Source organism: Taeniopygia guttata, chromosome 5, assembly GCF_048771995.1.
Source record: "Taeniopygia guttata chromosome 5, bTaeGut7.mat, whole genome shotgun sequence".
Classification (NCBI taxonomy): domain Eukaryota; kingdom Metazoa; phylum Chordata; class Aves; order Passeriformes; family Estrildidae; genus Taeniopygia; species Taeniopygia guttata.
Genome location: NC_133030.1, coordinates 52,487,899 through 52,503,438, shown reverse-complemented (window position 1 = coordinate 52,503,438; position 15,540 = coordinate 52,487,899). Strand labels below are relative to the sequence as shown.

At 37.6% G+C, this 15,540-nt stretch overlaps 1 protein-coding gene across 2 annotated transcripts in view; it reads left to right on the top strand.

The window, feature by feature from the left end:
- Window positions 1-15,540, top strand: part of SETD3 (SET domain containing 3, actin N3(tau)-histidine methyltransferase) — a 61,786-nt gene that overhangs the window by 22,055 nt on the left and 24,191 nt on the right. For both annotated transcript variants that reach the window (XM_012574262.5, XM_072930395.1), the window contains exons 3-6: window positions 1,656-1,748; window positions 4,774-4,922; window positions 6,037-6,109; window positions 6,623-6,879. In XM_012574262.5, the coding sequence (XP_012429716.1) occupies window positions 1,656-1,748; window positions 4,774-4,922; window positions 6,037-6,109; window positions 6,623-6,879 (572 nt within the window). The remainder of the gene's footprint in view (window positions 1-1,655; window positions 1,749-4,773; window positions 4,923-6,036; window positions 6,110-6,622; window positions 6,880-15,540) is intronic.

Here is a 15,540-nt window from a genome sequence, read left to right as displayed (position 1 = left end):
CTCTCTGGGAAAAGGGATGGTGTGCAAACCACTCAAAAACATTTTCTTACTGAAGCCAGTGAGTTGTTTTTTTCTGTAAGTGGCTAAGCTTGCTATTTCAGAGTGCTTAAGATAGATAGTCTCAGATACATACTAAACTACCTCTGTTAATATATATCATTATTGGCTTATTTAAATAGGTATTTATTGGCCAGAACATATTTGTTGCAGCATTCGGCTTTTCACCTTAATACAAGCTTAAATAGTGAGTGAGGTTAGATTTTTAAATAACCAAACAACTTGGCATTTAAGCTTTGTCAAAAATGTTTTTTCTTGTAAACTTGAAGAGTTACACTGTTTCCATTTATCACTTGATCAGTACTTTGAACTGATACTAGAGTAGGGGAATTTACTGTGGGAAGCAGTAATGCAACTCAGTTCAACTGCACAGATATTTTTGTTGCTTAGATAAATTTGTTGTTGTTGCTGTTTGGAAACTTTTTGTAGTGCTTAGATCTTGTGTACAGACCAAGATTGTTTCACTTGTTGAGGAACTTGAAACTCATCCATTATTTGTAGTAAATGTGAAAAGTAGAGCATAATTTCATACAATGATGCTAAAATACTATTGACTCTTTCTACTGTCATTGGTAACTGTGCTATGTTCTGCTGTCATTAGTAACTGTGCTATACAGTTCTTTTTGAAACACAAGTTCAGATTTTCATATTCTGGACACATCTAAGTGTTGCCTTAGTAAAATTAAAATTTTTCTTAGCATTGCTCATGAGGAGGAGACAAGGAGTTGGCAAAACAGTTTGATGCTTATGCTACAATTGGCCTCTGCTTTGCTACCAAAAATAAAATGTAGATCTAATTTGCTAAGCAAAGACGAGTATCAGCTGTTCTTTTTGTCAAGCTTCCATGTTTTATTCAATGCTGAGATTTTTCAAATCACTTGAGCAAGGTAATCTTCAGCTGTCCACTTGGATTTACATGGCTTAGATCAAGAAATCTACACACTGACATTTAGAATATTGGCAGAGACATTGCGGATGTAATCTAAAGCTAAAGCATGGCTTTGTGTTCCTTTGCTTGTCCCTCCAGTACTTGTGCATCTCTGAAAACAGTATTGACTAGGCATCTCAAATGTACGTACCTGCAAATTTCTCAATTATTTAAGGTATGCTCTGTGCTATTATCATCTGCTTTCATTACAGCAAGAGTGATGGCAAGCAGGATAATGCAAACAGAGTGCTTTGCTTGAATTATTGAAAACAGACACTTTTTTATTGTTTGTCTTATCTGAGATATTATTTACCTAATGGCCTGGTTGTTTACCTTTTTTTTTTCTTCCAAGCTTTTTAGACATTTGCTATCTCTTATGTCTGAAAAATATTAAAAATAAAATAAGTTATACTGTTAAGATTTCAAACCTCTAAATTCTATATGAAGCAAATCTGTCATATAATGGGATGATTATAACAGTGGAGATTTTTTAATTTGACATGCAAACTTATTTGAAGGACAAATAGTACTGGGGTTATGTTACGTTACTGTGAAACCGTAAATCTGAGGTTAAAATATATATTTGCTTGTGTGTGTGCATATACATATACATATATACAGGTGTATACATATATAATTTCTTAATTAAAGAAAACATTTTTCTTTCCAGAATGCAGCAGTCCTCCCCCAGGTCCTGGTAAGGAATGGGAAGAATATGTACAGATCCGTTCACTTGTGGAGAAAATCCGCAAAAAGCAGAAAGGTAAATGTGAAACACTTGCAAGTGTTTCTGAAATGTTCAAGTGGGCTTCACCACTGGCATTAACCATTTTAATACTCAGAATTCTGAATGATTATCACAAACAGATGGTCCTGGGAGATTTCTGTCTGATAAGTAGAAAAAGGAGCTTGAAATTGTTTTCTCATCACGGTCTGAAGGATTAGAAGTAGCAATACTTAGAGAATAATAGGCTGCCTTGGTTTCTGGTTGCATAGTCTGGTGCTCTGCCTCTATAAATCTGAACATTCTAAAGTTAAATTTGTAACTGTTTTACAAAGACTTTACTGGATGTTGGAACAGTTTCAGCATGACAACATCAGGACATCAAGTGATGACAAAAGTATGTCACAAAATAAATGCAGCAGCTAATAAGTCTCTCTGCTCTAAATGAAGCACATAATCAAAATAAAGAAATTATTATAATATCACAGTTCATGAGGAATTTTATTGCCAGTTTTCTGAAGTTTAAGGTATGCTTATTTTTCATACTAGATCAGGTTTCTTCTATTATGGTCTGTAGCATCTTGCTTTTTTATATTAATTTTGTTATTTTTGGAGGCATGCTCTAAAAAATCCTTTTCGTATAATTTTAGTAAAATAACCTCTTTTATGACAGATATGTTTTAATGACTGAGAAATAACTTTTTAACCTTGGAATGGATAGATTTGGGCTGGACATACCTGAAAATGTCCTAAACAATTCTTTCTTCTCTGGTATTTATACAGTAATAGCAAGAAAGCCAGACTACACATAAATGGAGCTTGACTAGTTCATGGTGTTGCTTGATAAAGCAAATACTGAAGAGGCTTGAAATTTCTCTTTCATACCTGTTTTTAATGTATTTTGACTGATACATAAAGACCTTACTGCATGAAAGGACTTAACACACCTCTGAACATCAGTTTTTGGCAGAGGGTATATGGCAGAAAAAAATATGCTCTTTCAGTGACTGCATTCTGTAGTAATATAGATGTGAACTTGGTTCATTTTTAACTGTGCCATGACTTCTATAAACTTACTCTACATGTCCAGGTTTTTATGATTTAATATATGGATTAAAGTAAGTCATAATACAGGTTAATAAGAGCAGAGTTAGCATTGGGGTTGGCCTCTTCTCTGAATCTTTTCTGCACCATAAAGATTAAACTATCAATGGGGAAGATGCTGCTTGCAGAGATGGTAGAATTAGTGTAACAGTATCATGTTAATAGAGCATATTTTTTTCTTTGGAAGATACAAAACCTACTAACCACACTGCTGTTGACATACAAGTGTCTTTCCATGTAACATTTTCACATACGTGGTGAGTAGCAATGGTATGGTGTCTTTCAAGACTATTTTTAATAGAACATAGTAGTTAATCTACAGAGTTTGCTAGTTTAATAGAGGCTTTAGACAGCAGATGAAGTTCCTGTTGGGAGCTCTGAGATGTACAAATTAATATATATTGCCAAAAATGTTATACTTTGTGCTTTTTTTGACAAGAACATGGGGTTGCAGGATGTAAACTAGAATGATCTTCGGTACAGAAAACTCTTAATTTGAAAGCTGAGTATTTTTAATTTCTAAAAGTTTGTTTGACTCATTAGCAAAATCTTAAATAAAGTTAATTTTCAATATAGACTTTCATCAGTTCAAGTATATTTTGTTCTGTGTAGAAACTATTTATTCCCCAATGGTGCTTATAACTTAAAGGAGCTGGTTTTCTCTTAAATGTGGAAAAAATCGGGAAGTATTGGTCCACATTGTGTATGAGGAACAGAAGTAGAATTTTAGAAATGCTTAAAGAATGGTCCCAGGTATAAACTGGATGTTAAAAGCTTCCAGTAGTCTTATACAGTAGCAAAAATTGGATATCAAAAGAGCAAAATCTTGGATAGTGTAAATACCTACCAAGTTTTGTAGAAACTATGCAACAAATCTTACTATGTTTGTGTGGGCATTATATTAAAAAAAATCCTTTGCAAATGCTTAATAAATACTGCATCATCAAAGATTAAAGTTTTAAATTATTCTTGCACTTTTAAGTTAACTACAGATTTGATTGGTTTTGGGCCTTGAAATGCAAAGTTTGAAGGCAGGAGTGGGATATTTTAAATACACTAATGCTACTTCCCTAAAATAATTTTAATCTCAAAATGTATTTTATTCCCTGTGCTTAGCCAAAATATCTTTGGATGTAAAGCATCTTGCTGATGACATTTTGTCACTCATGAAATGACCTGAGCATTTTGGGGGCCTTTGGACACTTTTAATGTGACCTGACTCTAGAGTTTGGATTGAAGAGAACACACAGAGGCAAGGGTACAAAAGGAGCTGGCTGAGTTTAGCCAGGAACTATTACAGAGAGATTCAAATGAATTCACAGTAGAGGAAAGCTGAGGAAATGAATGAGGCTTATGATTTCACTGGTGGACCACATACTGATGGAGAAGCAAAGTGTAAAAATTTGGATGAGCTCTGTGATGTCAGGAAGATTATCCTTAGATATTTTAGATCTATCCTTAGATATTTTAGTAGATCCATATGCTACAGGAAACGGCTAGCTGCCATGTATGTGAAAGAAGGAACTCAAGATCTGCTTATCATCAGTTGTAGTGCTGAATTAATGAAATTACAGCTTGCCTCTCAAATTCTTCTTAGTCTATATCAACATGTTGTGGTGACTGCATTTATCATTGATATTAAGATTGGAAATATTTTGGCTTTTATTAAAAGTGAAAGAAGAGGAAAGTTTCATATTTCATTACTGCTCAGTTTGGGCAGTTGCATTTTTAAGATGACTGGTAAGCCAATTTGGCACAATAATGAATTTGATGAAAATTTGGTATGACATTTATATAGTATTGAGTAACATTTAACAGAGACCAGTTCTGACTCAGCTACTTCAAAGTAGCACCGCTGTGAGATAGCAGATAGCTTTTAACATGGGCTTCTATACTGAGCTTTTTTATCTTTCTGGATCCTCTTATTCTGCATTTGTTTTTCAATAAATTGTGTATGTAGGTTTGTCTGTTGTCTTTGATGGAAAAAGAGATGACTATTTCCCTGAATTGATTAAGTGGGCAACTGAAAATGGAGCATCCACAGAGGGTTTTGAAATAGCTAACTTTGAAGAGGAGGGATTTGGTTTGAAAGCAACAAGAGAGATAAAGGTGAGCATGTGAACATTTGACTTAGATTAGAAAATCGTGTTTGGAATGTATCTGCAGAGCTCTGAAATGCTCACCCTTTTTCCCCTTTTAGCTGCTTATGTTGTTCTGAAACATTACCAACTCTGTGTACTTGAGAATAACATTATTGGTGAAATAGAGTATTATTTTTGATGACTACTGATAGTACTGTGAATTTTTAATCAATGCTTTTTTTTTCCCCTCTACATTGCCTATACTCTTTACCTAATCACTGGGGTACTCTACCACACTGGTGTATCCCTTTATTCCATGTTTTCTGACTATTTAGTTTCTTCTCTTCTTTCATGTCCCTTTTAAAGAATTGGAAAAGTTTTTGCCTGAAAAAGAGGTATTTGCAATACCTATTTAGTCTCTTCTCTTCTTCATTCATGTCCATTCTTTGAAAGACTTGGTCATTTTGTCTCAGAAAGAGGTGTTTGCAATACCTATTTTCCAATGAAAATGAAAAAATCCCCAAATTATGATAATTGTAAAGGTTTTTTTTATCATCAGATAAGGAGTATAGACACACACAGTTAGGTAACTGTTAAAAGGTAAGCAAATTGTATCTTTCCATTCCCATTTTGTAGGTGGGAAACAGGTTTGAAGACCAATCAGCTGTTGTAGAAAGACTATTAGAAAATGAGCGCAGTATAATCATTTAAGAGCTTCATTAGCACACAGTTAATACATTGATAAAAATCCTGAACAGTTCTTCTAGAATAAAAACAGCCAATATGAAAAAACTCTGTGAGAAAATATGTGATCATGTAATTATTAGCAATATAATGTGTTTGATAGCTTTAACTTTGTGTTGTACATATTAGCAGTTTCAAAATTGAAGGGCTTTATTTTGTATCTGAGTGCCTGTGTTTAAAGCTTTGTGTAATGCAGATTGAAATATTGGTTACCACAATATGAAACACAGGTTGTTTGTTGAATTTGCAGTGGAAGAGAAGGAAGAATTTTGATTCAGATTTATTTTGATTTAAAAAAAATGCAAACATCTTGTAATTTAAAGTTGGTGTATATTTGAAACACTTGGCATATCATATAAATGCTAGCTGACCCTCTTGCATTTCTTTCCTTTCTGTAGGCTGAAGAATTGTTTCTGTGGGTTCCTAGAAAACTGTTGATGACGGTTGAGTCAGCTAAAAATTCAGTCTTAGGTAAGAGCTCAAGGAAGTTCTTAATAAAGAAATTAATATTTATGGGATCTTTCAGTAGGAGACTTTCTTTTTTTGGCTGATCTTTTTTATTGCAGGGCTTGCTTATCATGCTAGCCATCAGGTTTGGAATACTTAGAAACTTGAAGTGTCAGTGGAAAGAGTTTAATTTCCCGGTTAGTTTCTGGCTGAGTGCACTGGATATCTTCCACAAGTGTTTGTGTTATTTTGAACACATATCATGTAGCTTGTATAATACTTGGAGATAAAATGTTCTGAGGTATTGAGAATATTCTAGTCTAGTCATGCAGTTGTACACGAGGCATTTGCTGTGTTAAAATCTTGCAGTAGAATGCAGTGTAGGCAGCTAAATATTTTAGAGACCTGAAAAGCTTTTTTTTTTTTTTTTTTGTTAAGTGCTTACCTATTATTTAATTGTGTTAATTTAAAGTAAATCTAAGATGATATTTTCCATGGAGAGTAAATTTAGTTCCTCACCTTTCTTGGTTAATTCAGGATCTCTGTATTCTCAAGATCGAATTCTTCAAGCCATGGGTAATATAACATTGGCATTCCATCTCCTTTGTGAGCGAGCCAACCCCCACTCTTTCTGGCTGCCCTACATCCAGACTCTCCCCAGTGAATATGATACTCCTCTCTATTTTGAAGAAGATGAAGTACAGCATCTTCAATCAACTCAGGCCATACATGATGTTTTTAGCCAATATAAAAATACAGCTCGACAGTATGCCTATTTCTACAAAGTTATTCAGGTAAGAATCTTAAATATAGTATATATATGTTGTTCTCATGATCCTCATTGTGGAAGGTGTGAAAACAGTTATGCTGAATAGTACTACAAGTTGCAGACTTACAATATTGCCCTTGAAAGTCCAAATCATTAAAGCAAATTCCTGCTGCTTTTTTGAACTGCTATTGAAATTTTGCAGTTCTGTAAGCTTATAGATAGATAAAAATGTATTTAGTTGGTTGAGAGAAGTGATTCTTGCCTTTTGTTTAAAAATGGGTGAGGCTTCATCTGGAATAGTGTACAATTTTGGGCCCAACAGTGCAAAAGACACATTAACAAACTGGAGACTTGTTGACAAACTGGAATGAGACCAGAGGAGGGCTATGAAGATGTAATTTGCTTTAGCCCCTTATCTGTATGGGCGACTAAGGGATCTGGATTTGTTTGTTCTGGGGAAAAGGAGATAAGGAATGCTTCAGGCACTGCTTTTGTCTTGCTGTTAGCCAGTCTCTAGAAGTTTGCGGGTTGGAAACTTTTCTACATGACCTGCAGAGATTTACAACCTATGCATGCCTCTGATTCTTTGAAAAATGTATAGTTTGCACTTAACAAAGTAAAATTATAACTGTTAATTGACAGAATAAAACCATTGCATATGTTGTATTTCAAATGAACGTGGATTAACTGTTGTTTTCTATTCTATTTAGCATAATTATTTTGATTGCTTTCAAATACCAAGATAAACCCATCTGGTAACAGTTAGGGTATGGAGTGGCTTGAGATGAGTGAACTTTGTATTGTGTTTTGAAATAATGATTTAAGCCAAGTTTCTAACAGAACTCTATTATTCTGACTGATATCTAGATATAAAGTTGTAAGTTAATGTTGATGTGTTGTTCTCAAGGTAGTGCTCAATGTCCAAACATTCAAAGCTTTTTATGGCACAATATGTATAAAAAATGTATGGCTCTATGCAGTGAATCTCCCCAAATGTGTGATCTAGAGAATTCTATTCTCCTTTGGCGTTACCAGAGCTCCAAAGCTTTTCTGTCAACTGTTTTAATTCAACAAAAGTTGCATTATTTTGTGTAGCTGTTTGGTGTTTCAAGAACTGAATATGTTTCAAACACAAATTCAGTTTAATGAGTATAAGGAGCAGAGGGATAAATTGATAATTGATAAAAATGAAGTAATTGGAAATGATTGGTGAAAGCCAAATCAGATGCACAAGGAATAAGCTAGAAACAATGGCTTTGATATTGGAAGGGAACTGAATTCTTCCTTCCAGGTGTCACAGTACAGGAAACAATAGTTCAGCCAACTCTTTTTTCTTGCTGTGTCCTGTCATAGACTGCCAGTCTACTCTGGGTCTTCTAGCCTTCACTTAGTTTCTCAAAATATGCCTAATCAAATAGAGCTTCTAAATGTTGTGCCTTAGAACATTTTTTTCACCCTAAAAAGGTCTACTGTTTTTAACAAGTTATTTGCAGAATATTGTGGAACATTATCCAATTCTTCTAGCTGCTATTCTTGCTCTTGCAGTTCTTTTCAGATCTGAATCAGCTGAACTATCACTATACCAGTTCTGTTATTTTCACTGACTAATCCTGCACTAGTACTATTATGTGAGACGTTATGTGACTGCAACATTAATTGAAAAAACCTCTGAAATGCAGAATGGTCTGAAAATTAGATCAGTTTTTTTTTTTGTTCTCTTGACAAATGCTTTTGTTGCTTGTCTTGTCTTCTTGTTATGTATCTTTTTCTATAGCTGTTGTTTCACATTGTTGAATATGAGATCAGGTAGGATTCATTTGCTTTATTTTCTTTCCTTTCAGAATGAGAGGTAATAAGTATTTAGTTAAATTTCAAGTGGGTCCTGGTTGTTTGGTGCCTTACTTCAGCACTGCCATGTAAGCACAATTTCAGCTGAATGTTTCTTCACTACTATTCAGCAAATACTGCTATTCACATTAGAAAGTCAGAGAAATTCAGTTGGCTCCAGGAATGCCAACTGTATGTAATGGGCAGCTATTATTAATATTTTTGATGAAAACTTAGGGAAAAGTTTAAATTTTTTATTTGTTTCTGCTCTAAAAAATAAGAGCTTGTAATTTATGAAATGGTGGAGTAAAAGAGTTCATAGAGAAAAAATAGAAGTCTCTTTCTTCCCTAAAACAAAGTAACATCTTTCCTTATTCATAAAAGCTGAAATTAATTTTAGTATCAGCTTGCATGTACTCATATCATGTTTTGAACAAAATTGACCCACAAAATACTAATGCTAAGGGTAATTCATGAGCAGATGGAAAAGGGAAGAAGCAGCGAAAGAGAAATTTTTCATATAAATGAAAAGAGCAAAGCAAACCCATTTGTCTATAAAAGGCAATGTACTCTGCAAGCTAGATTAAATGAGGTTTTTTTAGATCGTTGTATACCATCATTTCATTCAGTACTACTACTGCTTTAGTAGAAGTGTTTAACTGAAAGCTGTCCTGTGTTACCAGGATTTTGATATTGCTTTCAGTATGCAGACTAATTTTTTTAAAGTACAAATAGCTTTTAAAGTATATTTTTTAAAATACAAATACATTTTTTGTAATACAAAAATCTTAAAACTGTTTACTTTATTGATAGTTGTTCTACTGTGGGAAGTAATGCTAGCAGCATCTTGAAATAAAAGCTGGGGTTTTTTTTTCTATTTGAAGGTACTAAAAAAGGGGTTACTTTGTGTAGGCAAAATATTCTAATTGCAGCATTTTTACTCTGCAAAATATTTCTAATGGTGGGGATAATAAAAGGGTTAACAGGTCCTGGTTTCAAATGCTTCTTTTTCTTTCCAAATAGGATTGCTATACTGCTTTTAAAATAATTTGGCTTCTGATAGGTGTGCAGTTTCAAACACGGTTTGAGAAGTGCTGCTCTGTTTTATTTCCTTAGCTTTTCCATAAAGGGTGACTGCTGCAGTTCTGACTCTTTCTCCAAGTGCTTAGTCTGGCTACACATGAAGAATGGTCAGATTTATGAATTTCACAGCTGTTGCAAGCTAAACTGTAGTCTGGTTTGATAAGCAGAAACAGGTGGGATGTTGAGCAGACAAAAATAAACTCTTGAGCATGTTAGCCAGGCTCTATAAACCACACTGACACCTCTCTAAACATATGTAATTCGATAACTAAAAACTAGTTAAAAGTTGTTGCAGATGTACTTCAACTGTGCATTTGGCCTCTGCATTGGTATCAAAATACAGGGAATGGTCAAAAGATTACTTTAATTGCTGCAGACTTGTAGTTTGCAAGATTTTTTTAATAGTTTGTTCCAAAGAGAAATTCTGTAAGCTGCAGGGTTTTTTCTTCTCAGGAGAAGAGAAAGGAAGGTATGTCTGTGACTTCCGTAAAATTTATGAGCTCTGCATGCCTGCAGAAGGTTGAACAAAGCCCAGATAATTATGGCTTAATGTTAAAAATGTTTTGTCTGCTGAAATGTGGTGTAATAGACACAAGAGGGAGCCATATAGTTTACAGACAATCGCAGTGAGATTATATTCCTAAAGAAAATACAGCCAAGTTTGAAGCTTTTTTAAAAGAATATGCAGTGGTCTTTGTGTTTGATTTTCAGGTGCATCTCTATGCCTGTTTGTAGTCAGCTACAGAGAAGTTTTTGTGACTCAAAGCAAGGTATGAAGACAAGGAATGCACTTAGAGAAGGTGGAAGTGTCCAAACTATTTACATTTTGAACATGATGGGTTTGACGCAGTGTTGTATCTTTTCCCCAACTCTAGTAAAGACTGTTACTACCTGCCTAAATAAAAGACAATTTTATGATAACTTTAGTTGTCTTTTAAAATCTTTGAAGTGGTAAGTCAAAAACCAGCAGACCATTAGCTAGCCATAGCTTTTGCCATGGCTGTATGCCTTCAGTGGCACTCTGAATAAGTAGTATCTCTATGTAGCTGCCTCTCATGTGCTGGAAAAAACACTAGTTTTGTGAGACTGTCCAGGATGCCAGTTTGGCATTGGTTTACACAGTGTTTTCAGTCTGTAGTCTTTGGACCACTGAGGGACCACATTTTTTGTCTTTTTCTGAAGAGCACCAGCAAGTTGTCAGGCTGGAAAGAAAAAAAACAAACAAAAAGCCTGAACTTCAGCCAATATGGTTGACAGTTGTCGTGGTTTGACACGTAAAAAAGAGTTTTTCCGGAAGGAAGAGGTCAATTTGGACATTGACCAATTGAAGGTGGACACACCTCTGAGAACACAGAGGGGTTAAAAGCAGAATTCCCAGGAGAACTCGCTCTCTCTGGTTCCGGTCAGCGTGCAGTGCAGGACACTCCCCTGCCCAGTGACGAGCTGGGTTAGGGAGGGGAAAAGCCATGTGGCCTTCGGAGGTAGGCCCAAGGGTGGAGGGACTGGAACTGGATTGGGCCCCCTGCAGATGGAAGGGTGGAGAAATCTGGGATGTCTCTCTTCCCCCCACAGAGTCTCTCTTGAGAGAGAGAGAGAGAGAAAGAGACAGCGGTGGTTTTGCCAGCAGTTCACCGCGGGGAAGGAAAAGAGCGAGGGGGGCCGCAAGGTGCCCAGCCGCCTGTGGGAGCTGGAGCCTGGGCAGTGAGCCATCTCTGGGAGTCGGGACTTTTAACCCTTCCTGAGAAATGAAAGCTTTGTGAAATTTTTCTCCTCCTCGGTTTGAAAGAGAGGAAGAGAGACAGCTTGGACCCTGGGATGGTAGAAGGAGAAATTCTAGGTGGGAGGAGATGATGGAGTGGCTTTTGGCTGGACTTTTTCTTGGTAGCCACAGACTGAACTGATCATCTCCTCCAAGAGAGATGTATTTTAGGAGGATGCCAGTGAGCCAAAGAGACCTGCTTCAGCTGGGAAAAGACAGAAGTGGAGCGAACAGAGAAAAGTTAGAGGGGTTTGTGGTGGTGCCCCCTGTCTTCAGAGAGGAAGAAGAGAAGACTATCTCTGTTCTTGGATCCTCGGCCCCAGGGGAAAATGGGGGGGACTGTGGTCCCAAAAATGAAAAACTGAACTGTTATTTTTCCCCTCTTGGCAGGGCATCCTTGAAAGGAAAAATCCTAAAAGCAGTCTGTCCATCCATGCATTGGTGGTGAGAGCACTGTGCATGGAAAGGGGAGGGTCACCATTGGCAAACATTTTCCTCCGGGCGGTGCCATGTGGTGACATGGAAGCACAGGATGTGGCAGCTGTGTTTCTTGGGGGGTCTGTGGCACAAGAGAGACTCCTCTCTCCCTCAATGGACTGAGAATCAATTGTCTGGAGGGTGGAAACCTGATTGGGGTCCAGGTTGTGTCTCACTGTGGTTTGTTGGAGGTGGGAGGAGGAATGCTTTGGAAGGTTTTCATTTTGATTTTTGTGTGTGTTTTTTTTCCTTTCTTTTTCCTTTTATAGTAGTATAGTAGTAGTAGCTTAATAAAGTTTTTTTCTTGTTATTAAGCTTGGGCCTGCTTTGCTCTGTTCTCGATTGCATTTCACAGCATTCAATTGAGAGATTGTATTTTCATGGGGGCACTGGCATTGTGCCATTGTCAAACCATGACAACGGTGTAGTGGGCCTCTGCTATAAGGCTGCCTGAACAGGGAGAAGCAAGAAGTGAATGTGGCCTTCTACAAATAGCTAAAAACAGCCTCACATTTGCAGGGCCTGGTCCTCAGCAGGGACTTCACTCCAGTATCTGTTAAAAGAACAGCACAGCAGGGCATAAGCAGTCCAGGAGGTTTGTGGGGAGCTTCCTCACCCGAGCAGTGGAGGGAGCAATGAGGAGAGGTGCTGCTTGCATTCATGGACCTCATACTTACAAACAAGGAAGGGTTTGTTGGAGATGCAAAGGTTGGAGACAGCCTTGGCCGTAGTGACCATGAGGTGGTGGACTTCAGGATACTGAGAGGAGGAAGCATAGCAAACTGCAAGGTCATGATGCTGGACTTGAGGAGAGCAGTATTGGCTCCTTCTGCTTGAAGAGCCTCTAAGATCTGCTTGAAGAGTCCCATGGGATAAGGCTTCGGAGAGAAGAAGGATCCAAGAAACAAAGGTTAGTATTGATAGATCACCTCCTCTAATTTCAGGAGCAGTTTATCCCAAAAGCACTAAATCAGGCAAAAGTGCCAAGGGGCCTTCATGAATCAGCAAGGAACTCCAAAAACTCAGACATTAAAAGGAAGCATAGGGAAGGTGAAAGCAGGGACAGGTAACCTGTAAGGAATATGGAGACATTGTCCAATCATCCAGGCATGTGGTTAGAAAAGCTAAAGCCCAGCAGTAATTGCATCTTGCAAAAGATATCAAAGGTGATCAAAAGAGTTTTTATAGGTACAGAGGTGACCAAAGGAGGACTGGAGGAAATGTGGGCCTGCTGCTGGATGGAGTGGGGGACTGTGATGTAGAACATGTAAAATGGGGATACCAAATGCCTTCCTTTGCTGGTAAGACTGGCCTTCAGGAGTCCCAAGTACCAGGATGCCATCTAGAGGTGCCTGGACAAGCTTGAGAAATGGGCCATTGGGAACCTCATTAAGTTCACCCGGGGAAAGTGCAAGGTGCTGCACCTGTGTTGGGGTAACCCATGCTATCAATACAGCTGTGGGTTGAAGGGATTGAGAACAGCCCTGCAGAGATGGACTTTGGGAGTGCTGGTGAAGGAGCCAGCAATGTGTACTTGCAGCTCAGAAAGCCAGTTGTACCCTGGGCTGCATCAAAAGTAGTGTGGCAGCAGGTTGAGAGAGGGGATTCAATTCCTCTGCTCTGGTGAGACCCCACCTGGAGTACTGTACCCAGCTTTGGAGTCCCCTGCACAGGAAGGACATGGAGAGATTCCAGAGAATGGCCACAGAAATAATCAGAGGGCTGAAGCACCTCTCCAGTGAGGAAATGCTGAGAGACCTGGCCTTGTTCATCCTGGAGAAGAAAGAGCTCCAGAGAGGTCCTAGAGCAGCCTTTCCGTAGTTAAAAGGGGGTGAGAAAGATGGGGACCAACTTTTTAGCAGGGCTTGTTGCAAGAGGACCAAGGGTAATTGTTTTAGACTAAGAGATGGTTGATTTATAGATCTAAGGAAGGCATTGTTTGCAAAAAGAATGGTGAAATGCTGGCACAGGTTGCTCAGAGAGGTTGTTGATGCCCTATTCATGGAAACATTACAGGTCAGGTTGGATGGGGCTCTGAGCAACCATGATATAGTTGAAGATGTTCCTGTTCATCACAGTGAGGAGTTGGACTAGGTGACCCTTAGAGGGTCTTTCCAACGCAAACTCAATGACTCTTAGTGATCTTTGAGCAATGGTTTCCCAATCGTCTTCCCATGATGATTGGGAAACTTTCCTGAGGACTGGAAGAAAGCAAATGTCACTCTTATTCTCAGGATAGAGAGATGACCCAGCTAACTACAAGCCTGTTAGGCTCACTTCAGCTTCTGGTAAGGTGCCATCCAGTGGGACTTTGACAGGCTGCAGAAATGGGCTGCTCACTGATGTTGAGCAGGAAGTGCAAAGTCCTGCACTTGGAGTGAAATGATCCCATTATTATGTTGGGGACAAGCTGAGCATGAGTCAGCAATGTGTCCTTGCAGCAAAAAGGGCTAATGGCATCCTGGCTGCATTAGGATTGTTGGCAGCATGGTGAGAGAGGTGATCCTTCTCCTCTGCTCAGCACTGGTGAGGCCACACCCAGAGTACTGTGTCCAGCTCTGAGTCGCCAGTACAAGAGAGATCAGTTTAATTTTAAAAATCTTACTGAATGGAGAAAGCAAAGTCACCTATATAAATAACATTTTAGCAAGTAAACTTATTTTCTTTGACTCAGTTTTATCTTACTTTGCAAAGTTAATGAGCAAATACTTGCTAGTGCTTCCTTTTCCTTCTGTCAAGCTCCTCTTACTCAAGAAGACAGCTGCCCCATGAGTCACACTCTTTTTAATATTTTTTAAAATAGAATCTGTTTGATAGAAATTGTTAATAATTTTTAGGTATTATCTGTAATCTGATTTGCTTCCAGCATTTCACAGGAACACTGTCAAACAGTTTTCTGACTAGGGTGTATTGACATCTGGACACTGTGAAAGTGTTGTTGTAGTCCCATTGTGAATACAAGCTTTGCAGTAATCTATCCAAAGATGTCTTGATCTGTTTGTGCGCAGTACTAGACAGAGAACTTAATTTCCTGGCAGCTGTAATCCCTTTTGATCAGATACTAAATTTCATATATTATTCATATAAAATTTGACTAATTGATTTAATGTGAATGAAATTCTAAAATCCAGTCATTAGCTGTTGGGAACTGCAATATCATTTTAGTTAGGATGTTTAACACATCAAGTTCTAGATTTCATCATAGCATCTTTAAGATCTGGAATTATGTGTGACTAATATTGGGTAAATTAGGTGAGATTTCACACATCCAGCATAATTTTTACACTAATTTTTGAAGTTGCAATGATGCTTTCAATATTACTTATGCTGCTCTTATATTATTTTTCTGTGTTGTTTTTAATCTATCCTATTGCAATAGGCATATGATTTTCCAGGTCAGCGTGAAGTAGAACATCTGGTGTCTCTCTGTACTTGGCTTGAAGACACCACCATTTAACTTTTGTGCTGAATGTTACTTGAGTTGAATGCAGACAAGTATATTGTCTTTTAAAACACCCTATTGAAGTAATCAGAAGGTGT